This window comes from Naumovozyma castellii, chromosome 3, assembly GCF_000237345.1.
Source record: "Naumovozyma castellii chromosome 3, complete genome".
Classification (NCBI taxonomy): Eukaryota; Fungi; Ascomycota; class Saccharomycetes; order Saccharomycetales; family Saccharomycetaceae; genus Naumovozyma; species Naumovozyma castellii.
The window spans coordinates 687624-712750 of NC_016493.1; the positions used below are offsets into that span (position 1 = coordinate 687624).

The 25127-nt window shown below is 36.1% G+C and overlaps 13 protein-coding genes and 1 non-coding gene across 14 annotated transcripts; 5 read left to right on the forward strand and 9 right to left on the reverse strand.

Moving 5' to 3' along the window:
* Window positions 1-526: 526 nt before the first annotated feature.
* SEN2 (tRNA splicing endonuclease subunit SEN2) lies at window positions 527-1642 on the forward strand (the record flags this gene model as incomplete). Its single annotated transcript, XM_003675651.1, has 1 exon — window positions 527-1642. One exon carries the CDS (start codon window positions 527-529, stop codon window positions 1640-1642), a length of 1116 nt encoding a protein of 371 aa, XP_003675699.1.
* Window positions 1643-1698: 56 nt separating this feature from the next.
* LCL2 (Lcl2p) lies at window positions 1699-2085 on the reverse strand (the record flags this gene model as incomplete). Its single annotated transcript, XM_003675652.1, has 1 exon — window positions 1699-2085. One exon carries the CDS (start codon window positions 2083-2085, stop codon window positions 1699-1701), a length of 387 nt encoding a protein of 128 aa, XP_003675700.1.
* Window positions 2086-2465: 380 nt separating this feature from the next.
* On the reverse strand, window positions 2466-4358 carry NCAS0C03460 (MDR family MFS transporter; the record flags this gene model as incomplete). The annotated part of the gene is made up of 1 exon (XM_003675653.1): window positions 2466-4358. One exon carries the CDS (start codon window positions 4356-4358, stop codon window positions 2466-2468), a length of 1893 nt encoding a protein of 630 aa, XP_003675701.1.
* Window positions 4359-5217: 859 nt separating this feature from the next.
* On the reverse strand, window positions 5218-5316 carry NCAS0Ctrna2F. Its single transcript has 2 exons — window positions 5279-5316; window positions 5218-5254 (listed from the first exon to the last, which is right to left on the reverse strand). It is a non-coding gene; the product is annotated as a tRNA-Phe (tRNA).
* Window positions 5317-6015: 699 nt separating this feature from the next.
* NBA1 (Nba1p) lies at window positions 6016-7707 on the reverse strand (the record flags this gene model as incomplete). Its single annotated transcript, XM_003675654.1, has 1 exon — window positions 6016-7707. One exon carries the CDS (start codon window positions 7705-7707, stop codon window positions 6016-6018), a length of 1692 nt encoding a protein of 563 aa, XP_003675702.1.
* A 319-nt stretch (window positions 7708-8026) lies between these two features.
* On the forward strand, window positions 8027-9400 carry NUF2 (kinetochore-associated Ndc80 complex subunit NUF2; the record flags this gene model as incomplete). Its single annotated transcript, XM_003675655.1, has 1 exon — window positions 8027-9400. One exon carries the CDS (start codon window positions 8027-8029, stop codon window positions 9398-9400), a length of 1374 nt encoding a protein of 457 aa, XP_003675703.1.
* Window positions 9401-9550: 150 nt separating this feature from the next.
* HST1 (histone deacetylase HST1) lies at window positions 9551-11128 on the reverse strand (the record flags this gene model as incomplete). Its single annotated transcript, XM_003675656.1, has 1 exon — window positions 9551-11128. The coding sequence occupies one exon, from the start codon at window positions 11126-11128 to the stop codon at window positions 9551-9553; it is 1578 nt and encodes a 525-aa protein (XP_003675704.1).
* Window positions 11129-11393: 265 nt separating this feature from the next.
* On the reverse strand, window positions 11394-13142 carry RIB2 (bifunctional DRAP deaminase/tRNA pseudouridine synthase RIB2; the record flags this gene model as incomplete). Its single annotated transcript, XM_003675657.1, has 1 exon — window positions 11394-13142. One exon carries the CDS (start codon window positions 13140-13142, stop codon window positions 11394-11396), a length of 1749 nt encoding a protein of 582 aa, XP_003675705.1.
* Window positions 13143-13329: 187 nt separating this feature from the next.
* Window positions 13330-14466, reverse strand: INP54 (phosphoinositide 5-phosphatase INP54; the record flags this gene model as incomplete). Its single annotated transcript, XM_003675658.1, has 1 exon — window positions 13330-14466. One exon carries the CDS (start codon window positions 14464-14466, stop codon window positions 13330-13332), a length of 1137 nt encoding a protein of 378 aa, XP_003675706.1.
* A 207-nt stretch (window positions 14467-14673) lies between these two features.
* Window positions 14674-15759, reverse strand: MET22 (3'(2'),5'-bisphosphate nucleotidase; the record flags this gene model as incomplete). The annotated part of the gene is made up of 1 exon (XM_003675659.1): window positions 14674-15759. One exon carries the CDS (start codon window positions 15757-15759, stop codon window positions 14674-14676), a length of 1086 nt encoding a protein of 361 aa, XP_003675707.1.
* Window positions 15760-16331: 572 nt separating this feature from the next.
* On the forward strand, window positions 16332-19265 carry DBP10 (ATP-dependent RNA helicase DBP10; the record flags this gene model as incomplete). Its single annotated transcript, XM_003675660.1, has 1 exon — window positions 16332-19265. One exon carries the CDS (start codon window positions 16332-16334, stop codon window positions 19263-19265), a length of 2934 nt encoding a protein of 977 aa, XP_003675708.1.
* A 186-nt stretch (window positions 19266-19451) lies between these two features.
* Window positions 19452-21008, forward strand: PRP9 (SF3a splicing factor complex subunit PRP9; the record flags this gene model as incomplete). Its single annotated transcript, XM_003675661.1, has 1 exon — window positions 19452-21008. One exon carries the CDS (start codon window positions 19452-19454, stop codon window positions 21006-21008), a length of 1557 nt encoding a protein of 518 aa, XP_003675709.1.
* Window positions 21009-21478: 470 nt separating this feature from the next.
* Window positions 21479-22806, forward strand: ARP2 (actin-related protein 2; the record flags this gene model as incomplete). The annotated part of the gene is made up of 2 exons (XM_003675662.1): window positions 21479-21500; window positions 21650-22806. 2 exons carry the CDS (start codon window positions 21479-21481, stop codon window positions 22804-22806), a joined length of 1179 nt encoding a protein of 392 aa, XP_003675710.1.
* A 121-nt stretch (window positions 22807-22927) lies between these two features.
* NCAS0C03560 (uncharacterized protein) lies at window positions 22928-24853 on the reverse strand (the record flags this gene model as incomplete). Its single annotated transcript, XM_003675663.1, has 1 exon — window positions 22928-24853. One exon carries the CDS (start codon window positions 24851-24853, stop codon window positions 22928-22930), a length of 1926 nt encoding a protein of 641 aa, XP_003675711.1.
* Between the last annotated feature and the right edge of the window lie 274 nt (window positions 24854-25127).

Genomic DNA, 25127 nt, shown 5'->3' on the forward strand with positions numbered 1-25127 from the left:
TTAATTGGGACTTGACAATCAAGGACAAACAAAATAAATGAAGCAAGACATGAAACGGTAGTTCATTCATTAGTTTTATTTAAACCAGTTGGTTTGATAAAGTTTAGATTTTGGACTGTTGTTCTTTTCATAGTTTCAATTCCTTTGCGTATCAAAAGAGAGTATTTAAATGATGACAATTTGTTAACGTGGCTCGAAGATTATTCGATGTGAGCACATGATTTCTCAATAGACTACAACGGTATCTGATTTCTCTCAGTATATACAAATTTAGTAATGTTTAGTTTTTCTTATACTTGTTCGCCTTACTTAATGGACAACCAGGAATATTCCATAATGGCTATCGTATGAATTTCTGGATATTACGAAATCCTCCTCGAGATTGGATTCATAGATTAGGTTATATAAAAAATATAACTTGAATGGGCTTTAGCTTCATAGGAAATGGACGTTTTGTAAAATTTCTTCAATGGCATTGATTCAAACATCCTGTAGTTTTAGATAGAGAGCATCACCCAGAAGAAGTATGTCCAAGGGGAAATCCAATTATACTTCCCAATTACGATACAAGTTCCCTTTACCAATCCATCCAATAGATGATCTTCCGCTTCTCATCCTCCATAATCCAGTGTCATGGATATGCTATCTTTACAAATATATGAAAAGTCACAATAGACTGCAAAAAAGGATCCATGTGGAAATTAACGGTGACTCGTTCCCTCATATCCTAGTTGAGGACCAGGGGCAAATGATTTATCTTTGGGATAATGGATTCTTTGGGACTGGTCAACTTTCACGTAGTGAGCCTACTTGGAGAAGTCGTACGTCAATAAGATTGGGAATTAATGATGATACTTTACAGAATGAACAATCAGCTAAATCACAAGTTGCTTTAGAGAAGTTGACCGAAAGAAGACGTCAACAAAGGCTGGAATTCAAGAGAGAACGTGACAAGTCTGAAAAACAGTTATTAGAACTTAGACGAAAAGGTGGTAGCATTGAAGAAGAGGAAGCACTTTTAGAGAAGGAAAGAGAAGCCTTAAGAGAGTACAAGGCAAATCAATTGTTAAAGAGTGTAGATGAAGAGGAACCTAACGAGCTTCGAATGGAAGATGAGAATCTAATCGACGAGAATGGGAGGATTATCAAGCTGGAATCTCTTCAATTAATGCCAGTTGAGGCAATATTCCTTTCCTATGCCTTACCAGTGATAGATATACCTATACCTGAATTAATGGAACGTCTATGTGGAGGCACAGTGGAATATGAAACCATCCATAAACTTATAACGCGATATGTTGCCTATCATCACTATCGGTCTCACGGATGGTGTGTTAGATCTGGTATAAAATTTGGTTGTGATTATATTCTTTACAAACGAGGCCCACCTTTCCAACATGCTGAGTTCTGTATAATGGTTATGGATGCGGAAGTACCGAGGGATTATACCTGGTACTCCACGGTAGCTCGTGTTACTGGTGGGGCAAGAAAGACTTTTGTACTTTGTTATGTGCAGAGGTTAGTCTCTCAAGATAAAATATTGGAAGCCTGGGACAGGAAAGATTTTACTACCATATTTTCCAGTTATAAAGTGGCAGAAGTTATATATAAGAGATGGGTTCCAGGTAAAAATAGAGATTAAGTCTCGTTGTTATTAATATTTATAGCTTCAAAGGACTTTATATATTATGTACCAATTTAAATGTTATATGCATCAGACACCCATCCACAATCTCTCATTCCTTTTACAGATGCTTTAGGTCCCTTAACTGGGTCATCATATATTTCGTTTAATTTTTGATCATGCGTAGCTGGCTTTGAGATACAAACATAGCGATCGCTTGAGAGTTTACATTTTAATTGTGATTTAGGAAAAGGGCAAGGACAATCTTGTACCGACCTTACACACTCTAGTGTGTCAGGACATAAATATTTATCGCATGCATTGTCTAATACTTTTTCTTCAAAAGGTATGTTTCGTTGTTGCTGCTGCTGTTGCTGTTGTTGTTGGTGTTGGAAAAATGCTGATACGCGTGTAATGCTCAGCAAAAAGAATAATATGCTCGAGAACGAGATTAGTTTCATCGTGGTTGATGTGGTTTTCTATTAGACTTGTATATGAATATATTAGTTTTTGGACACCAACTTTTGGTATACGTAATCTTGCATCAAAACGTAGAACCCCGTACACCACATACTGAGAAGCCGTAATATATAGAAGAAATTACATGAGTTAGTTACGAATTATCTATTAGGTATTAGTTTATGGAATTTATGGACGGGATTAATATACAGTAAAGGCCTGTTGCTCTTTTACAATGTGGAATAGTTTTTTCTGGATTTTTTTCATATTTTTATTTGGACAATAACTTGGAGTTTTTGTTATGGTTTCTTTATTTTGGGATTATGGAGTTCTACTTTACAATAAGTCTTTTTATCACAGAGAAATAAACAGCTAGTATGCATCAATCTTTTTCAGGCTCTTGGGATTCTTCATCAACTAGCCTCTTACGAACATCAACCTTCTTATTAGATGTGAAGACACCAAAAATGAAGGAACAAGCAGCTAGACCCAACGCGATATAAAACACATTAATGATGGACTCACTTATCAACTTGCTCATTAATGAATCGGTTCCGTCAAAGTTTTGATCTCTATAACCAATTAAATTGTTTACGGTGTTACCACCGGGAACATGAAGATCGTTCGCATTTAATTTATTAACAATGGAAGCACTAAACACAGTGTCACATATAATACCACCGAGAGCTTGACCAGCACCTTTTAGGAATGCATTCAACGTTGTAACTGCGATGAAGTCAGATCTATATGTGACAGCTTTCTTATCTAATTGAATTTGGGCACCAATCATTGTACTTTGCATTGTTGCGCCGAAACCAATACCTGGCAAGATTAATAATCCAATGTGTTTGGCACTTGACGAATTATTATCTAGTAAAGTTAAGAGACCAGCACCAACCAAGGATGTGACGACACCTATAAATGTGACATGTTTCACTAAACCGAATTTGGAATTTGCAATACCACTACTAAACGTCGTAATAACAGTGGGTACTACAGTGGCAATTAAATGAACTGCAGCCTTCCAGGCAGTGTTACCGCGAACTAATTGAAAGAATTGAATGATGTAAACTGTTTGGCAAATGTATGCAGTGCATTCGAAAAATAAAGCTGCATTTGCAGTAAAAATACCCGGATGGCTAAATATTGACCATTTTATTAGAGGTTGGTATAAAGAATTTTCTTTCACGGCTTTGAATCTTGGGAATATGACAAAATCATAAAGTAGTGAAACAATTAATAAGATAATACCAATGACAAACATGACAATGATTGATGCTGAGCTCCAATTATATTGATTACCACCGAACGTGAAAGCAAGTAGAACTAAAACGAATCCTGCACTGCAAAAGATAAATTCAATAATATCAAACCTAAAGACTAATGAATAGACGATTGATTTCCAAGTTGGCCAGTTTTTCAAATTTTTTATAACAGTAATCTGTCTTAAAGTATTGCAGAATTCTTTTAAACTGGATAATATTGAAATGCCTTCCAATGATTTTCGTTGTGGATTGTAGAAAACAACAAATAGAGCAAAAGCAACACCACCGACAGGGAGATTAATATAGAAGCACCACCTCCATGTTGCATGTGTAGTAAAAGCACCACCCAAGAATGGGCCAATAACGGATGCCACAGCAAATGCACTACTCATACATGCAATAATAAGACCACGTCTACGTTCATCCACCAAATTAGAACCGATAACGAAGGCCAAACTTTGGATACCACTACCTCCGACACCAGCAATGACTCTTCCACCTATTAACATATTCATGGAGTTAGCTACACCTGAGATTAATGATCCAATTTCAAAAATAATGATGGCAGCTAGCATACATGATTTAAAACCAATAATGGATGCAATTCTTCCCCATAATAAAGCTAAAAGGGCGTTTGGCAAACTATAACCGGCGAAAATCCAACCGGTTTTTGAATATGCACCGAATTTTTTAGCTACATCTTCAATAATAGTGGAGACAATCATGATATCCAAAGCTGCCAAGAAAATGGCTAAGGCAAGGGAGAATGCACATGTATAAAGGACAATACCAGAGGGCAAGTCCTCACCCATTGCATTTTTTCCGTATTTGGAATTAAAGTTAGGCTTCTTCTCAACATGGTTAGAAACCTCAGCATCAGTTCCTGATTCTTCATTTATTCCATGAGATGCTATCTCCATCGACGGTTCAATACCGAAAGAATCGATTGAAACAAGAATTTCAGGGTTCTTTTTTCCTTCACCTGTGAGCTCAATTGACTTTATTTCCATACTATTTCTTGGTGCTCTTCGTATCTACCTAGCAGAGAAAAGGCTTATAAAACCATGTCACCTCATTAGATAAAAAACACTGACTTATATATGTATTTTCCAAACAGCTCTGAGTAACCTACCGCCAACTAATGAACCTAATTAGTTACGCATGGCATTCTCCGTGTCTGCTTATTCTCTCTGTTCAGTGACACATTTCATTGTTTTCTCGAAAAATACCAGAAAAGTCCGTGGAAATCAGCGGAAATAAATAAAAATTGGCATCAAAATTTGATTTTTTTTATTTCCGCTAGGGTTAAATGGACAAAGTTAGGGTCAAACATTTGTTTGGACTACAAGCCCTAATAGGGCATTAATGGCTAACTTTTGTCAGAAAATACAAATCTGTGCAATCGACTCTTCTCATTGATATTGTTCCAGCCCAAATTTCCTAAACTTTAATTGAAAAACTTAGATCTTATTACAAACCAAAGAAAACCCCATGAAGCAAGATACTGAGCTTAGCGTGGCAAAGCTGTCATGGACCTTGCCCGTGTCTTTGCTAGGTTTATTAACTTGTTAAAGAAGAGTTAACTCAATATAACTATTAGCAATAGTTGGAATATTTGGTATCCACTGACATGAAAGTGTTTGGCCTGTATTTTTAAAAACTTGAGGTTGCTTTATAAATATGATCACAATTCAGCTCCATTTTTTAAAACGTAACGTTACTGCCTTAGAAACTTAATATTCAAAATAATGCTTGTAGTTATTGATATTGGGAGGCAATAGAATGTTTTAGTACATAAACCAAATAATATTTCTCCTTGATACAAGTTGGATAGATATTACGTTTTTACAAAAGATAAAAAAAAAAAAATGCGAATTCTGTGGATCGAACACAGGACCTCCAGATTACAATTGGTGTTGACCGAAGTGTTTCTTCAGTCTGGCGCTCTCCCAACTGAGCTAAATCCGCTAATTTAAAGTTATGAAATTAATCGTTTATTGACAAACAGTTGGTGGTATCACGTGTATTGATTAATTCGCGATGTTTGATAAGGATTTACAAATTACAATATACCAACTAAGTAATAAACTAGTAGTATATATAATTAACGTAAAATTCCTGTATTTCTTTATATATTGTATAATTATAGTGTATATAGTAATATTCTCTTTATTATCGAAGATGCGCTCAACTTGTGTGTTGTCCACCTCTAGGTTACGTAATATGTCGGGTAACATTATGGTCAATCAATACACACGTAAAATATGAATATAGTGATATTATAAAAAAATGCATGAATTGACTTAAAGGTTATGCTATTTTAGTTGGGAGAATTCAATTCTAATTATTTGAGACCACATTCACATCAGTAAGAAGGATTGAGAGAATTTATACTTTTAATTGGGGGCCCAAGAAGGATATGTCACGAAAAAACATTACGAGAAGCTCCACATATTTCTGAGAAATATCTTTGTTTAACACAATAGAGCACAACGGGCCAACCTCGAGCCATTGAAACGCTAAGCTATTTTATATGGAAATATCTAATTATGGGATATACCGTCACATTTCATCTTTACTTACCGAGTGTTCTTCATTCAGGAATCTCACCTAACGTAAGTCAAGGCTAAGTATTTGGTAAACTTAATTATTTAATGAATACAGCAACTAAAACCCATCAAGGGCTTTTGTTGCCTTTTCTAATCTTCGTAGCCCCTCTTGAAAACGATCTGGATCTAAAACCATGTCCGCTGTTAACCTAGATAATGAGTCTACTAATTTTTCTAATGCCCTTTTCTCCTCAATCTTCATCCCAAGGTTATTAAATTCTGAACCAATCAGCGTCCCCTTTGTAACATTAAGTAATTGATTTAATGTATCGATATCAAAGGACGCCATGCCACTCTTTGTTTGCTTCTTCTTCTTTGGAGATTTCTTTTTATCTTTGTTGTGATGCGGTCTGGATGTTGGTATTTCTGGTAACTCATCCTCATTTTCAATACTTTGAACTGTATCATTAATGTCTTCATATTGATCATCATCGTCATATTGCTGTGCCTTATCCAATGCTGATACATTTTTGAGATTGTTTTTGACTTTGGGAGTTCTTGGTGCTTCTTGAGATGGAGGAACTTTCAAAGTTTCGTCACGTTGTGGACCTGGTATGTTAGGAAGTGCTCGTGATAAATAAATTTCATCATTTGTGCTTGCTCTGCTATGACTTGCTTCTTGTTCCTCAACTTCGGGGTCTTCATAGCTTGCCGCTGAATAATAACTTTCTGAATTAGTATTGGTAACCCCAGATGCAATTGAAGTAGCTGTATTATAGGGAAGTCTTGGTTCTTGAATGTCTCTGATGTTAGAAGTATATACACCAGCTGGCTGATTCATATCTATTGCAGTGTTCTTCTTGTACGACTCTATTGTGTCATCTTCAAATTCTTCGTCATCTTCTCCTCTAATAAATAACCTAGATCTTGGTCTATCTTTGCTTCTTGGAGGTACTGGAGGATTATAAGCATTTATTTCAGATCTGACCGGTAAGATTCCTTCTGTAGTTTCATAATTTCTGGTGGATAACGGTGGAATGACACTAGAGGCTAGCGATATAGTATCCTTTTCATCTAGCGATACATTGGACTCTTGAACGGTACGAATACTATTCTGTTCAACATTTGTGTTTCCAAGTAATGGTTGTGATTCATCTTTAGGAATATGATAATATGAAGAACCACTTTCACTAGCAAGATTTCCAGATCCAATTGATGAGAACCCACGTTTGGGACTAGTGAGTAATTTCAAAGATTGATTCTTTACCACAGAAGCTTGACGAGATGATCTTTCTTTTTGAGAATTTCCTAAAGATGAACTAGAATTAAATCTACCCACAGGTTTTGCATTTGGTACAGAACGAATTATAACATCATCCGTTGAACTAGCTTCCGTTCCATCTTCCTTGTTTGGTAGCAATGGCAATTCTGGTATAGTTGGTTCGTGATTAGAGGTGGCTCTAGAAGGGCTCATTTGACTTTTTACCACATATGAAACCTCTACACCTTCATGAACAACTCCAGAATAATTAGAAATCATACTCGATCTATTGTCCATGGAAGCTAAAGATACGTTCCCACCAGGTGATCTTAAAAGACCTGAATTTCTTGGAGGATATAGGGCGGCGGTTGTGTCTATATGAGGTGGGGTTGACCTAGGAATTTGCTTTGTTGGAGAATGGCTTGCTGGTCTTGATAAGTTTAATAGTTCTTCTTCATCGTGTTCATTTTGAAGGGAGTCAATCATTTGAGACAAACGTTGTGTATTCACTGAAACTTTCGAAGGTGACTCATAATTTTCCAAAGACATTTTCTTCGGGTTTGTTCTGACTTAGAATTATAATTAAATAATACCTTCCCAAAGTTTCAAGTTAATCTTATTAATTTATTGTATTGTCATCTGGAATAACTCCAAATCTTCAATGAAGATATCAGTTTCGAATCAAATTTCGAGATACTTCCTAAAAGGGAAAAAGTGTAAACAAAACAAATATATGTGCGGGTAACACATTGGATTTTTCACAAATGTAAACAAATGAAACCCATTGATTAATATACAGTACCTATGAATAAAACCTATTGATAAATGCCCATTAACTAATTTATCTTAGTTTTTCCAATAATCAAATATGAGCCATGATATTTTTCCAATTTTAGACCTTTCAGAGCTGGTTATCTGTTTGCAGAGTTGTGACTTTTCCATTGCTTCAGAAGATCAAATTGCAAGACCTATATCTGACTATGTAATAACACTTTACAAACAAATTATTGAGAATTTTATGGGAATTTCAGTGGATAGTGTTCTAAGGGGTCAAACTGACTCAACTAATATTAGTAGAGATGGAGAAGGAGAGGAAATAGAAGACGAAAATTTTAACTACATGTCTCAGATCTTAATTCTGACCAAGATTTGCTACAAGTTCTTCCAGAACATTGGTGTTTCTGATTTCACAATAATGGACTTGAATAAACCGGAGCAGCAACGAACGGTAAGGTTGCTTAGTGCCGTGATAAATTATGCTAGATTTAGAGAAGAAAGGATGTTTGACTGCAATAGATTTATTTCACAAATGGAATCTCTATTGGGTCAGCTTCGATCAAAGTTTGATGATTACAATCTCTTAACGCAACAAACGAGAGGTTATGAGGAAGAAATAAATGCATTAGGGATAAGTGTCAATGATGATGGAACTTTGGAACTGAATACCCTTGAAGAAAATAACAAGAGCTTAGAAAACCAATTGAAAAAATTGACACAGGTTCAAGAAACACTTTCTATAAACTACTCCTCATACAAAAGCGAAAAGCAAAAGATTTTGAAGGAATTGGAGTCACTTGGATTTGAGTTGGTGGAGCTTGACTCACAGAAAGAAAAGCTTGAAAAATATTCTAAGATTAGTTTAAATGATTTGACAAAAAGTATCGTAGAATTATCCAAATTACTGAAGGAGAAACAAGAATCTTTGGCTACATTAAAACGTCGTTATGCGAATTTTCAAGAATCAACTGAAACGTTTGAACGGGTAGCTAATGAATTGTATGATATATTAAGAATTATTTCAAATGACTTACAAAGTTCCCAAAGATCAGAATTTACCTTACGAGAAATGCAAAGTCAACTAAATTCTAACAAAGATCAAGTTGAAAATGTTCTCCTTGCAAACGTACTTATGAAGACCCAAGTATTGCAACAACAGATTCAAATTCAGAAAGATGATTTGAAAGATTTAGCTGATACCCATGAACAACAATCCGTCAAAAATAAAAAAAGATTAGATGAACTTCATACTACGTACGCAGAAGAGGTAAGGCCGAAAATTGATGAAACTGAAACTCACATTCAAAACGACTTAATTGAAGGAGAGATAAAAGCTCTTGAGGACGATATTCGTACTACTCAGTTACGTTTTGAAGAAGAGTCTGACACTATCGAATTAGAATATTCATTATTAGTGGGTCATATCAACAAATATATGATGATGATGCTAGAAAAGATGAAATGATTTGAGGTGCGAAACGAGAAAACTCGAAGAGAAATGGAATTAGTTCATTTGTAGAAAATGTATCTATATAGTTGTAATATTATTTATTGAATGTAAGTACGTTTATTAAAGTTCACAGAGAGTTCGAAGAGAAGTCAGTCCACATTAATGTTAATTTGTATCTTCATGTTGGGAAATGTTATAAGTTCCTTTCTCCTTTTCTATACAATCAAAGACTTCGGTTTTTAATATTTCCCATTTCTTGTGTGGAATATCCCATCCTGATTTCTGCGCTACTAATGCAGCAACATCATCACAAAATCCTAACAGGTTCAAATCAAACTCAGCATGTCTCACAGGATCTCTATTAATTAGTACTTGTGGTACATGTGCGGGAACCATATTCACAATTTCAGAAACAGGTGCCACTTTTAAACTGGTACCTATGCAAATCAGTAGATCACATTTCAAAATATCCTCACGAATGGTTTTATGAAATTTAGATGGGAGGGCTTCACCAAAAAATGTAATATCTGGTTTTAAGACACCGTACGATTTTAGTGCTTGTCCTGTAAATTTACCGCTGTTTTTCGCCAATGTTGGATCTAATTTAGCATTATCATTGGGAAAATATTCTCTCCTTTTCTTATAACAGTATGGACATAATGGTAATTCCATTTTCCTTATATTCTCAAAGATTTTTTCACCAGGTAATTTCCAATGACAAGTAATACAGGATGCAGTAGCAAAGGACCCATGACATTGTACCAAGTTTTCCGCCTTGATACCAGCATATGACTCTAAATTATCAATATTTTGTGTGTAATTCCTCAACAACTTCCCCTTATCTTGAAGCATCTTAATGAAACTATGCAAGGGAGAGTAGATGTTATCTGGTGGTAAAATCATGTGGGAAATATTATAGAACACAGACGGATTCTGCATAAATATATCGTAGTTGAAAACATCTTGCGGATCGTCAAGGCCTAAATGTTTAATTTTGGAGTAAAACCCTTCTGATGATCTAAAATCAGGTATACCCAAAGATGTGGAAACACCTGCCCCTGTAAGGACCAAAATTCTATTTGCTGTCTTCAACTTATCGACAAAATGTTCAATAGTATAAAAATTCGATAACCTTAATCTTGTGCAAAGAACTTTATTGATAGCCTTTTGTAAATCTTTAATGAGACGAACTGCCTGCTTCTTCTCTAGAGGATCCTCGTATTCAATTCTTTCCAATGACTCATTGTCATCTATATGCATATCTGGATCGATGAATTCATAAACAACATTTAATAAATCACGATCTTTTATTTCAAACCCTAGTAATTTGATTAAAAAATAAATGTATAGTGAATTTAATTCCTCTGGTAAAAATGAATCTAAAAAACTCTTTAATCCATAGTATTTAAGAAACATTCGGGCATTCAACGAGTCCTCTTTATTAATTTTGGGTAAGATATATTTACCTGATTCAGGGTCTTTACTCAGAATAATTGGGTGGGATGGAATTTTTGGTATTATCATATTCTCTGATTTGCTCTTATTCTCAGCTCTCCTGGCAAAAACACTCAGTGATTGATCATCATCTTCCACATCTTCCTTAGCATCATCTAACTTGGGTTTCTTATTTAGAGAGAGGTCTGAATTCATAGTGGAGTCGGCACCAGGGATACTGTCAATACTGTAAGGTCTCTTGTTATTGCCTAACAAGTCAGTGGTTGCGTCAGCAGATAAGGTGGTCATTTCTTGAGATATTGAATGGCGATAAAATTTAAAATGCAGTTATCTCACCTAATGGTTATGCTATAATGTTCTATAGACTAAATATATTCGAGATATATATAGATAGGATCCGTTTGTTGTATGTTATTATTCCCTATTTGCTTTCAAAAGTGACAGAAGCATCAAAACAAACAATTTTTCAGTCGCGTTTGACGGTCTGTCACGCCATCATACCCCCGGCACAATTAATAACGGGCTAATTGAGGCGGCATGTAAAGGTCATAGGCTACTCTGCTCTATTTTCATGTCCTTTGACTGCTGCTTCAGTACATTCGGTCTCAAAGCCAGGAATCAAGATATAGTTGATCCCAGCTGTTTCCAATAATGCCAAACTGGTATTATTCTTGACAAAAGTATCTGGTTCCATCACACCGACAAACACTGTGCCAATATTACCTTTCTGCGATAATATTCTTTGTACACATGGTTCATTTCCACTTAACCGGAATGAGCATGGCTCCATAGTGGTATAAAGAACAGTGCCAAATGGAATATCTTTCTTCCCCTTTGAAGAGAAATATTTCTCCAATGCGCATTGTTCCGCATGCGTATTTCCTTCTAATTCTCTAGAATATCCCCTGGATATGATTTCCGTTCCATTAACTAATATGGCACCAACACTGAATGCAGTGTTTGTTGGTTCACATTTTCTGGCTTCATTAATTGCTAGTTTCATGTAGTCATAATGCGATTCAAGAGCCCATTCAGGAAACTCCGTCTTATAACTCCACTTCTTTCTACCAGTTGTCATGTCAAGTTCAGTTGATTCGTAGCGATATGCATGTAACCACAACCCAAGATCGTTTGGACCCGGATCAGTATACAAATCCGTTTCACATATAGCACATTTTTCACCCATTAATGCTTCACCCATCGAATCAGGATAAAACCAACTCTCTGCACATTCAGTCTTGCCCACTTTATCTAATTCTTTAATAACAGAGCTAAAATCTGCATCTCCTCCCTTCCCTAAAGTTGTACCCCAAATCTTTGGATTAGAATAAATAGTATCATTTGCGATTGGATAACCCAAATATTGTAAATGGACACGTATTTGATGCGTTCTTCCGGTTAGTGGTTTACAATTTACAATACTAGTCTGACCATCGTAACTGATTCTTTTGAATACTGTCTTGGCATGTTTGGCACCTGGGTCCTCCATTGAGCATACTGCATTTAAGGCCACTTTTGGTTCCACCGATCTTAATGGTTGCTCAACAATTACCTCTTCGGTTGGGAATTCCCCTTTCACTCTTGCCACATATTCTTTAGATACTTCTCTTGCCTTCAATTGATCTGCCATCGAATCAGCTCCTCTGGGAGTCTTCGCCAGAAACATTAATCCACTTGTAGGTCTATCTAATCTATTGCAGGGATGTACAATATAGCCATTTTCTCTTTCCAAAATCTTTGTGATGGTATTAAATCTAAATCTCCCGGTTGGATGTACCGGTAAACTGGATGGTTTATCTATGACTAATATGTCCTCATTTTCAAAAACAATCTTAATTGGTCTGGAAGATACAGGAGGTTCATGACGATGTAGCTTATGCGTTATCAAATCTCCATTCCTAACAATTGTCTCCAAATTGGCGGGTTCATTGTTAACATACACCAAGCCTGCTGCAATAGTTTTACGATAGTAGTCCTCTTCACGATCTCTAAATTCTGTGACGAATATATCTAACAATCTTCTATCTCTCCACCTCTCTTTGCAAAATGTTTTATAGGTGAAGTAATAAGGTTTTATTTTTCGCAATGTACCATCTATGATCACTTCATACTCTGGATCACTCTGCTTATTCTTATTCGCTGTTGTCTCAACAACTTTTAGTTTGAAGCCTGCATTATCACGAAGTTGTTTCGAACTTTTAATGTCGGAACTCTTCTGATGTCTCGATTGTTTTATCTTCACCTCCCTTTTCACCTTCTCCTTCTCCTTTTCAAGATAACCATCGAAATCAGTTATACCCATGCTTCTGTTCCAACAGTGGTTACTGTTTATTGTGATTTGGAGTTGAAGCCACGAATGCTGATTTTTTCATTCTTCTTATATTCAAACAAAAAGCAGTATTGTTAACGTTAAAATAATTTTTACTACAATGTAAGTTAGATATAGGATAAGTTCAACTAAACCAGGAGCAAAGGAATGGAATAAATCCTTAGATAAAAAATATGTATAGTAAATATAAAAGGAACAATCCGACAAGCAGATAATGAACCTTTAAATGCTGTAACCATCCAGCGTAGCCAATTATGATATCTACAGCATCACCAAGTGTATTCGGTTGGAGATTACTCACTATAGGCCCTTGTTCTAAAGAAATTAATCTAGTTTCCGATAGTTGTGGAAGGTTAATGACCAGCATTACCGGTTGGTGGTCAGTGAATTGTAATTCAGGGATTCTATCGACAGATGTGTAAACCTCAGTGAGTTTATCAATATCTTCTTTGAAATTTGGAGCTCTGTAAAGAATTCTGTCACACCAAGACGGTATTCTCTTAGTATTATACTTATATGATCCACGCAAATATTTATAAGTTGGAGGAAAATTGATTCTGGCCTCTATGAAGTTCTTATATGTGTCATATGATTGCTTGGAATGATAGAATTCTTCATAGTTTCCTAATAACTCATTTATAGTTTCTTCATTTGAATAATCAGTGTTATTCAAGTGATTCCAACCTTTCACTCTATAATTCAGATCGCCAAAAAAGAACACATGATAATCTTTATAATCTCCAAACTGGGTATCACAACTGTCCATTATACTTTGAAAATCTTCACGTCTCCTAATAATATTTTTCTCCCCTTCATTTGCAGTCAAATGACTGCAAATGAACGTAAATGTGCCATTAACACCTCCATTTTTTTGAAGAGTACAACACATTCCAATACCACCTTTCAAGCTGGAGTCTAACATACCACATCTTACTTTATTCTTCAACACCTCGTTTACAGTCACGGAGGCATGGCCAATAACAAGCATTGCTATTGCACCCACAGTTTCAGAGCCGATTAATTTGAATTCATCTGCAGGGAATAAGGTTTGCAACACTGATGCAATTGACTGGTATAACGTATCAGTATAAGAATTCATTATACTGGGGAATGAACCTTCCCATATTGGAGCTAGTTCTTGAAATCCAAAGACATATATATCCTTCACTTCATGTCTATGCTTAAAGAGTAAACGCTTGATAATAAGGGAACGAACATTTTCTAAGGATGGATCCACGGGGAACTCCTTTTCACAATTAAATGTTGTAATAGAAACTTTCCAATTTGAATCTGTCATTTCTTTATGCTTCTTGTTCTTGAATAATTCTTGACTGTCGAATGGAATATATTTTCAGGGATTTCCAATTTTTCATAAATTATTAGAGTGTCAATATTAGATTTTTAAACATTATGTTACAGTAGTTGCTTAAGAACTTTCCATAACGTTACGGTGTAAAATTTAAGTGTATTTTCTACAGCTCTACATATCTATCTATAAAATAATCTACTTTCTTTGGGAAATGACTTTCTTGGATGTAGCCACAATCAAATCGTGTAATTCCTTAGGACCACTGGAAGCAATCACACCTTTAGTCTTTAAGGTTCTCCCACAACCAAAATCCAATGGAACATCTTTCATAGAATCAGTGTGGAACCCTCCAGCTTCATGGACGATAACATTTCCGGCCCCATGATCCCAAATCTTTTCCTCGTAAGACATCTTAATAGGTAAACGCAAGTAAAGATCTGCTAATCCAAGCGCTAGAATACAGTATTTCACCTGCGAGTCTAAATGTAATGACTTTGTTACACCCAGTTGTTCCTTAATTTGGGATTGTTCGTCGTGAGAGGAATGACCCTTTTCCACACCTTCCAAAGTGATCATCTCATTAGTGTTCTTTATGTCTCTTACGTGGATCTGAGTCCATTCTTTAGCAATTGATGCAGTGGAATAGAAGGCACCTGAGCCTCTTACAGCACGGAAGATGTAACCAAATGATTCATGGCCTGGAATATCCTTCACAGAGTCAGTATAATCACTTAGGGTTAAATTAGGACAGCCAATGCACCCAACTTGGACAACACCATCCACAATTAATGCTAAACAGACAGCGAATTGTTCTCCTCTCAAGAACCCCTTGGTACCATCAATTGGATCCAAACACCAAAATCTCCCTTGTCTACCTCCTTCGTAATCCCCGAAATTAATAATTTGTTTAACATCTTCAATAGACTTCAATGGGAAACTTTTATCCACAAACTTGAATCCAACATCATCATCGTTCGAGTATTCCCCTTGGAAAACGGTATCATTAATTTCAATCTCCTTTAGGATTTCAGAGACAAACCCATCCTCCAAACCTTCGGCAGATTCCTCACCGACAATTTTGTCATCTGGGAAGTTAGCCTTGATAGCATTGATGATGATTGTTTGTGCAGCATAATCACCGATGGTCACGGGTGAATTATCAGTCTTTGTAATGGTGGTGGAATCCCTGTGTGCGATCACTTCAGATTGAATCCTCTTGGTGAGAAGAGACGCTTTACGGACTGCTTGAGTGGCTAGCAACAATTCCTTTTCGAATACCATAGTGTCTTTGCTAGTTTGTTCCTATTGCTGCTCAAGTAATGAGTGAGAACGTTGTTGTTCGTTTTGAAGAAAGTGACTACAATTGGGTTTCTGTGGCTTTTATGGATCCACGTGTGATTATCAAGATATTCTAATTAGAGGTCTTAGAGACAACGGACATGTTAGATCTACTGAGAATAGACATTCTACAATCAAGAAAGTGACAATGCGGACATATAGATGAGGTTGATGGTATGGGGAGTGTGCTTTGTTTACCCATGCGAGACGGCTATACTTATCCTACGCAGAGCACACCCAATGGCCAAACAAAAAAATGCACTTACAGTCTGTGATCATTGATTAATAAAGTGGGAGATTAGCTCCTCCTGTGTCTACTCATATCGTTTCGTTGACGCATGTAGTTGTTGTTCTTTTCAATGAAAACTTGAAGATTCACAAATCGGAAAATTTTTCATTTTCGTTTTGCGATGAGCTGAAATATTTAAGAAATCTTCACTATATGTACCGAGTAACTAAGCTACCATAGAACAGTTAGTAACACTTTCCTAGCTAGCAAGAAGGAGTAGAATACAATGGCACCTACTTTGAAGAGATCCAGATTAGAGGACAGCGATGCTGAAGCGGCTTCCAGCGGTGATGAAGATCAAGATGTCGGATTTGACATTGCTGGAGATATTGCATTGAATTCAAGTGAGTCTGATGCTAGTGAATCTGACGATGATGAGGAAGACGTTCAAGATGTCATCGAATATAGTGATGATGAAACTGAGACAAAGAAGAAAAATGACAAAAAGAAGAACAACAACAAAACGAAAGAGGATAAGAGTTTTCCTAGCTTAGAATTGTCTGATGATGAAGCAGACCGTCGAAACAACGAAGACGAGGATGATGATGTTAATGCATATTTCTCTACCACAAATTTGGATAAATCTAAGCATAAGAAGGGTAGTTTCCCCAGTTTCGGTCTATCAAAATTCATTATCTCTAACATTACGAGAAAAGGGTTTCGTCAACCAACACCTATCCAAAGAAAGACAATCCCTTTGATTTTACAAAATAGAGATATTGTTGGTATGGCCAGGACAGGGTCAGGTAAGACGGCAGCATTTATTCTCCCCATGATTGAGAAACTAAAGACTCATTCTGGTAAGATTGGTGCTCGTGCAGTTATCTTATCACCATCAAGAGAATTGGCAATGCAGACTCATAATGTATTTAAAGATTTTTCCAAGGGAACTCAATTACGTAGTGTCTTATTGACAGGTGGTGATTCCCTTGAAGATCAATTTGGTATGATGATGAACAACCCAGATGTCATCATTGCTACACCGGGTAGATTCCTACATTTGAAAGTGGAAATGAATTTAGATTTGAAAAGTATTGAATATGCTGTCTTCGATGAAGCTGATAGATTATTTGAAATGGGGTTCCAAGAACAATTAAATGAGTTGTTGGCCTCATTACCATCTTCAAGACAGACGCTACTATTTTCAGCCACTTTACCAAGTTCATTGGTTGATTTTGCTAAAGCTGGTTTAACAAATCCTGTCTTGGTTAGATTAGATGCTGAAACAAAGATTTCTGAAAACTTGGAAATGTTATTCCTTTCTACCAAGAATGACGAAAGGGAAGCAAATCTATTATATCTGTTACAAGAAGTGATTAAGATTCCTCTGGCATCCAGAGACCAACTTGCAAAGTTTAATGCTCAAAATATAAAGGATAATGCATCAGATTCTGATTCGGACGGAGACGATAAGAGGCAAAAGGGGAAGAGAAAGAAATTTAAAAAAGAACGTTTACCTCCAGCAAATCAATTGCCATCAGAAAAATCTACTATATTGTTTGTTCCTACACGTCATCACGTTGAATATATTTCCAACTTATTAAGAGAATCTGGATATTTGATATCGTATATTTACGGTACTCTGGATCAACATGCACGTAAACGTCAACTATATAATTTTAGAACTGGTCTCACATCCATTTTAGTCGTTACTGATGTTGCAGCCAGAGGTGTGGATATCCCCATGTTAGCGAATGTGATTAACTTCTCACTCCCTGCTTCCTCCAAGATTTTCGTTCATCGTGTAGGTAGAACGGCAAGAGCTGGTAATAGAGGTTGGGCATATTCTATTGTTTCTGAATCTGAACTGCCTTATTTGTTAGATTTGGAAATCTTCTTGGGTAAAAAAATCTTAATGACACCTATGTATGATTCCATGTCGGATATAATGCTAAAGAAATGGATTGCCGAGGGTCACGATGAAATAAATTTCAAACCTCCAAAGGTATCGTACACTAATAGAATGATTCTTGGTTCCGCACCAAGATTGGAGTTGGAAGGTTTAGGTGACCTTTATCAAAATGTAATGAAATCCAATTTCGAAATTCAATTATTGAAAGGTGTGGCTATGAAGGCTGAGAAATTATATTTTAGAACTCGTCCTGCAGCTTCGCCAGAATCGTTGAAGAGAAGTAAAGAGATTATTGCATCAGGATGGGATGAACAAAACATTATGTTTGGTAAGAATGCTGAAAAGGAGAAGCTGGATTTCTTAGCTAAATTACAAAATAGAAGAAATAAAGAGACTGTATTTGAATTTGCAAGTAATCCTGATGATGAAATGTCAGTTTTCATGAAGAGAAGAAGACGTCAATTGGCCCCAATCCAAAGAAAGGCAAAGGAAAGACACGAATTATTACAAAAAGAGAAGTTAGCTGGGTTGACGCATACGATGGAAGATGAAGTGTTAAAGGGTGATAATGCTGAGGATAATAGTTACACTATTTCTGAAGACACTTTGAAACAATTTGAAGATGGTGATGAACTTCTAGCAGGTCAAGAAAATAAGAAAAAAAAGAAAACTTTTAAGGATCCAACCTTCTTTTTAAGTCATTATGCACCAGCAAGTGATATTCAAGACAAGCAATTGCAAGTGGCAAATGGATTTGCAAATGAGGCAGCCCAAGCTGCATATGATCTGAATAATGATGATAAGGTTCAAGTCCATAAACAGACCGCCACTGTAAAATGGGATAAGAAGAGAAAGAAGTATGTTAACGTTCAAGGTTTGGACAACAAGAAATATATTATTGGTGAGAGTGGGCAAAAGATTGCAGCCAGTTTTAGATCTGGTAAATTCGATGAGTGGACTAAGGCAAGGAAGTTGAAGCCATTAAAAGTGGGAGCTAGAGAAAGTAGTATTCCATCGAATCTATTATCAGATCCAACCCAAGGTCCGGGTGCCCAGAACTCTGTCCGTGGAAAGTTCAAGCACAAACAACTTAAGGCACCAAAACTTCCTGACAAGCATAGAGATGATTACCAAACACAAAAGAAGAAAGTGGCTAAGGCTCTTGAGAATGGTGTTCAAGTTAGAGGGTTCCGTGGTCCTGGTATGAAGAGTGAATTGAAGTCCACAGAAGAAATCAGGAAACAAAGAGCTTTCATGGAAAAGAAACGTGCTAAGAATGCTCGTCCTGCCAAGAGAAGGAAGTATTAGTCGAAATTATGGATATATAAACAAACTGTATAATATAATATCATCTATAGTAAAAATTCAAGACTATATTACGTAATCAATTAGTTTTCACTAATAATAAGAATTTGAAATTTTTAGCTGGGCCTATTGTAAGACATAACAGTAAATATATTGTAGGAACTGGCCAAGGTAAGCAGCAGGTCGAAGATGGTCCCACTACTGGAGAAGAAGAGGAATCTTTTAGAGGATCTAGAAGTCATTGAAGATGCAATTGCGAAGAGGTTCCAACGTAATCCTGAACTTTATTACGATAACATTACGAAGCTTTCAATTCTGACTAATTTATCCATTGATACCCCAGCCGAATCAAACAAATCAAATAATAAAATTTATAAGAGGAAGAAACTGAAAAGGAGCAGGAAACAATTTGTCTTGCAACAACAAGAAATTAATATCTTCTTGAAAGATTTCGAAGAGAGAAGGAGAGTGCTTTTGGATCTTGGGAAAGAGACAGTTAAAGATGACAACATAACCTTGGAGACCTTCAAGACCATGATCCAAGATATAAATGCTAAGAAATCCAGTTCTGAAGTACTACCCATTAACCAAAAAATAACAAGATATGCGATGTTTTCAGCTTCTATATCTGAGTCAAAGCCTAACAATATATTATCTCAACGATGCGCAGGTTTGGATATTAACAAGTACTTTTCAAGAGAAGAACAATATGGGCAATATATGGACTTTGAGAATTTTTATCTTGAATGGTTGAATGTTGTGAAAACAGGTGATGTAACTTTGCTTCAATTTTTAAATTTACTACGAGTGTTTATGGATGAAGAGAAATATTTAACGCACCCACCGATGGATAGGAAAAATAATCGGTATATGAAATTTCTAGAGAGTTTATGCTCCTATGTCGAGAGTTTCTTCTTTAGAAAATACGCGTTAATTAACAAATCGGCCATCACAAGCCAAATAGAATCCCAGTTTACTGAATATATTAAGGAACCAACTGAACATTCTGTTAAGGGTCAATACTGTAAAGCATGTGCGAAGTGGTTCAAGACTGAATCTGTCTTTGTTAATCATATACCTGGGAAGAACCATATTAAAAATGAAAAACAAAGGAAAAATGCTCTTTTATCTGAATATAAGTTACACAGGTTTTTTTTCTTATTACAGGAAGAATTTAAAGAAACTTATGAATTTATAGAGATGAAAATGGCTCTAACTGCTGATGAAAGAATGGAGGAAATGAAAAGACTGACGGAGAATTACGAAAAACCAGCATATAGTTCTGACGAAAAGGAAGGCGATGAAAACAATGCAGATTTAGAGCATGATGAACAACGATCTGGGAAGGGGCAAGGCCTGTTAGAAGGTTCGTTTGATATGCCATTGGGGCCAGATGGTCTACCGATGCCATTTTGGCTTTACAAGTTACAGGGTCTTGACGTTGAGTACCCCTGTGAGATTTGTAGTAATCAAATCTTCAAAGGCCGCCGAGCATTCGAAAAACATTTTACAGCACCAACCCATCAATACCATCTACGTTGTCTAGGAATCGAGCCCTCTTCTATGTTTAAAGGGATTACTAAAATCAAAGAAGCACAAAAATTGTGGGTTGATATCAATTCTCAAAAAAATTCATCGAAGCCTATGGTGAGCAGTATAGAACTCCAAGTAGAAGTAGAAGATTCTGTTGGTAATGTAATGTCTAAGAAGTTGTATGATGAATTGAAAAAGCAAGGGCTCCATTGAATATGGTTATTTTCTATTTAATCTAATGTATTTCGTATTGTATTTTTTGGTATTAACGTTAAAACATCTTCATGTGTCAAATACGGTATTTGTAATATTATACACTACGCTCAATCTGTAAAACAGACAGAGAGTGTGTTTTTGTTAGGAAGCAAGTTGCTTTTTATAGACCAACAGTTTCTTTCCGTTCGACATAAAATTATATCCCAAAATTTTATATAGTAAAGGTAAAGAAGATTTTAGCAAATCATCATGCTAAGGGGAACAGAACCCATAACGTTTAGTGAGAAAGCACACTATCTTCCTCTCAATTGTTGTGTCACTAAAATATCGTGTTGCACGACTGCGTTCAAATTTCAGTTGATTGTTCGAGGAATAAATACCTAAATTGAAATAAATCGCATAATCTCATACAATACAGCTTTATTTGAAACAAACCACAGGAATCCAAAGAATTATACATTACAAAGATGGATCCACATAGTCCAATTGGTATGTTACAATACTACTGTTTTTACAATGCAGATTCAATAATACACAGTTGCTCTTGCGAATACTGATAATGCAAGATTCCAACCCCTATTAGTGAAATCTGTCATTGGCCCTTTTTGAGACTCAATTACTAACTGTCCTTATTATAGTCCTTGATCAAGGTACTGGTTTTGTCAAGATCGGGCGTGCTGGTGAGAATTTCCCAGATTACACGTTCCCTTCTATTGTCGGTAGGCCTATTCTAAGAGCTGAAGAACGTGCGAATATTACTACTCCATTAAAGGATATCATGATCGGTGACGAGGCTAGTGAAGTTCGTTCTTATCTGCAAATATCATACCCAATGGAAAATGGTATCATTAAGAACTGGACTGACATGGAATTGTTATGGGATTATGCTTTTTTCGAACAAATGAAATTACCAACCACATCTAACGGGAAGATCCTATTGACTGAACCACCAATGAATCCAACGAAAAATAGAGAAAAGATGTGTGAAGTTATGTTTGAAAAATATGACTTTGGTGGTGTGTATGTAGCAATCCAAGCTGTCTTAGCACTATATGCCCAAGGTTTATCATCAGGTGTTGTTGTGGATTCTGGTGATGGTGTCACCCATATCGTCCCCGTTTATGAATCTGTTGTATTGGGTCATCTAACAAGAAGATTAGATGTAGCAGGTAGAGATGTGACAAGACATTTGATTGATTTATTGTCTCGTCGTGGTTATGCATTCAATAGAACAGCAGATTTCGAAACTGTTCGCCAAATAAAGGAGAAGCTATGTTATGTTTCATATGACTTAGATCTGGATACAAAGTTAGCAAGGGAAACTACGACATTAGTGGAGAGCTATGAGTTACCAGATGGAAGAACTATCAAGGTGGGTCAAGAAAGATTTGAAGCTCCAGAATGTTTATTTCAACCAGGTCTTGTTGACGTTGAACAGCCGGGTATGGGTGAACTTCTTTTCGACACAGTTCAATCTGCTGACGTCGATGTTAGATCTGCACTATACAAGGCCATTGTCCTGTCTGGTGGTTCCAGTATGTATCCAGGTTTGCCATCTAGATTAGAGAAAGAATTGAAACAACTGTGGTTCACAAGAGTTTTACGTAACGATCCAACTAGATTAGATAAATTCAAAGTCAGAATTGAAGATCCCCCAAGGAGAAAACATATGGTATTTATTGGTGGGGCAGTCCTCGCTAGCATTATGGCCGATAAGGATCACATGTGGCTTTCTAAACAGGAATGGCAGGAAAGTGGTGCTGCTTCAATGGTGAAGTTTGGTCCAAGACAATAGATAATGAAATAATTCTAGTTAGATTAATAAATAAAAATATGTATCTACTGACTAAATTGGAGAGATAAAAAAATAACTAAACATAAGGATTAAAATACTTAAGCTAGATGTTGTATGTGTACTAAAGATTCAGGGTTGATAGCTTTGATACAACTTCGTTCGACAGTAGTTTAATTCGGTCTTGCGTTATATTTTGATTCTCAATTCCATAATTGATAGCATTGTCTATCAAACTTTCTAAAAATGGCTTTGAAATAATCATAGGGTTAAAAAATGAACAATGTTGAATTTCATCTGTTGTTGCTCTTAATTGAGGGTCCCGATTTAGGCATGTTTTAATAAGGGCTACTAAGGATTGTGGAACCTTCTTTCCGCATGGAGATTCATTAGGATAATCGATTTGAATATTAGGATTCATAATAGCTAAAAGACGATCATGCCCCAAAAACGAACTATACGGTGGATGTCCGTATGTCATCTGGTAAAGAATGCAACCATATGACCAGATATCCGAAGGTTTTCCAATTTTCCATAGAAGGTTATTATTATTGTTTGAATAGTTTTGGGAGATCAATGTCTCAGGTGCCATGTAGTTAGGTGTACCCATCTGCGTATTACGATATACATTTAGTGTATTATCGGCAATTTTGTTTGCAATTCCAAAATCAATAAGTTTTAATGTACCTTTTACAAAAATAAAATTGGCAGGTTTTAAATCAGAATGAACTATGTCTGAATCGTGGACTGCTTTGATACATTCAATCATTTCTTTGGACATAAGACGAACAAAATTAATATCAAATGGTCTATTGACTCTTTCATGTAATACATGAGATAAATCAAAGTTTCCGCATTCCATTAAGACTTGCACCATTCGGTCATCAATTTTGTACTCTATTAATTTGACCACTCTTTCTTCTCTTGCCAATCTCTTCAACAATTCAATCTCTCTTTCGAGATCAGTTTTCAAATTTTCATCAAGCTCCTCTAGTAAGATTTGTTTTAAGGCATAATATTTACCAGTTCTGTCCTGAACCTTATATACCTTAGACGACCCGCCCTTTCCTAATAACTCGACGATACTAAGTTCTTCGTCGGTAATACGACTCCATTGCTTTGACATTAAATTAGCCTGGCTGGGAACACTCTGAGGAACAGGGGCCTCTATTTTTGGAATGGTTTGGTGTTTCTTATTTTGGATCTTACTATTATAATCCCTAATTAAATAATCGACCCTTTCGGAAACAAGTTTCTTTGAAATGAGTTTAGCTTGTTCATTTGCAGTTGGCATTTCCTGTTGACACTGAGATAATGCCTTCTGTTCGTTCCTTACAGAAAGGTGGTAAGGCTGATGGATCCTTCCACTTTGTAATTTACCAGAAGTTCCCTTTTTCAGTCTGTTCTTGACATTGCTTGGAATGATGCGATTCTTGTCATATATTGATCTTGTGGTTGTGGTAACTTTCCTTTGTCTCTTTTCAAGTTGGTCAGAACTGGAGTTCATCTCGTGTGCATCAATTGCCTGGGTTTTTTTACTTCTTGTTTCATCTAGTTTCCTGTTACAGTATAATTTTGTTAAACGACTCAATTCTTTAGTAGGAAGGTTATTCTTTTTCAAATATTGAAAGGGATTAAGTTCACCAAGCTCCGTTTCCTTCAAGCCAGTTTCCTCCCCAAGTATAGATTCTCTCTTAGGTTCATTAATGTTTTCCAAGTCGGAAAGATGACTCTTTGCTGTTGTTTTGTTCAAAGCCTGAGTTGACCTTCTTGCTGGCCCTAAAACATGTGATTTGCTTCTTGTTCTCCAACGATAAAGGCGCTTTTGTTCAGTTTTAAAAGTTATTTGATCTTTCATCTCTCTTTGCATTTCCATAATATCGTTGTATCTCTCATGTTTAGCATAAATATCGCATTCTTTGGTATATATAGGAATCGTAGTGTCACTAGGGATCTGACAGTTGTTGGATTGAGTAAAAATAGAAGAGCAAGTGCTATCCGCAGACTCAAGGATCTTGTCAATTGATAGCATTGGACTGTTCGATTTCATGACAGTCGAGACAGGCCTTCCTGTAAAACTTTAATTGTTAGTTAAAGAATTGAATTTCCTTAATATATTTCTAATTCTAACTTTGTTAGATAAAACAATTATCTTTGAGATAAATGATTCCCTTGTTTTCAATACAGTATCTGATGATTGACACTTTGACTATCTTCTTTGTGCTATTATTGCATTACGCCAAGCATACTCTTTTTTACGCGTCAAGAACAGACAACGCGTGAAAGATTATAATTATAAAACAGTGATGCATTTTTCAACACGG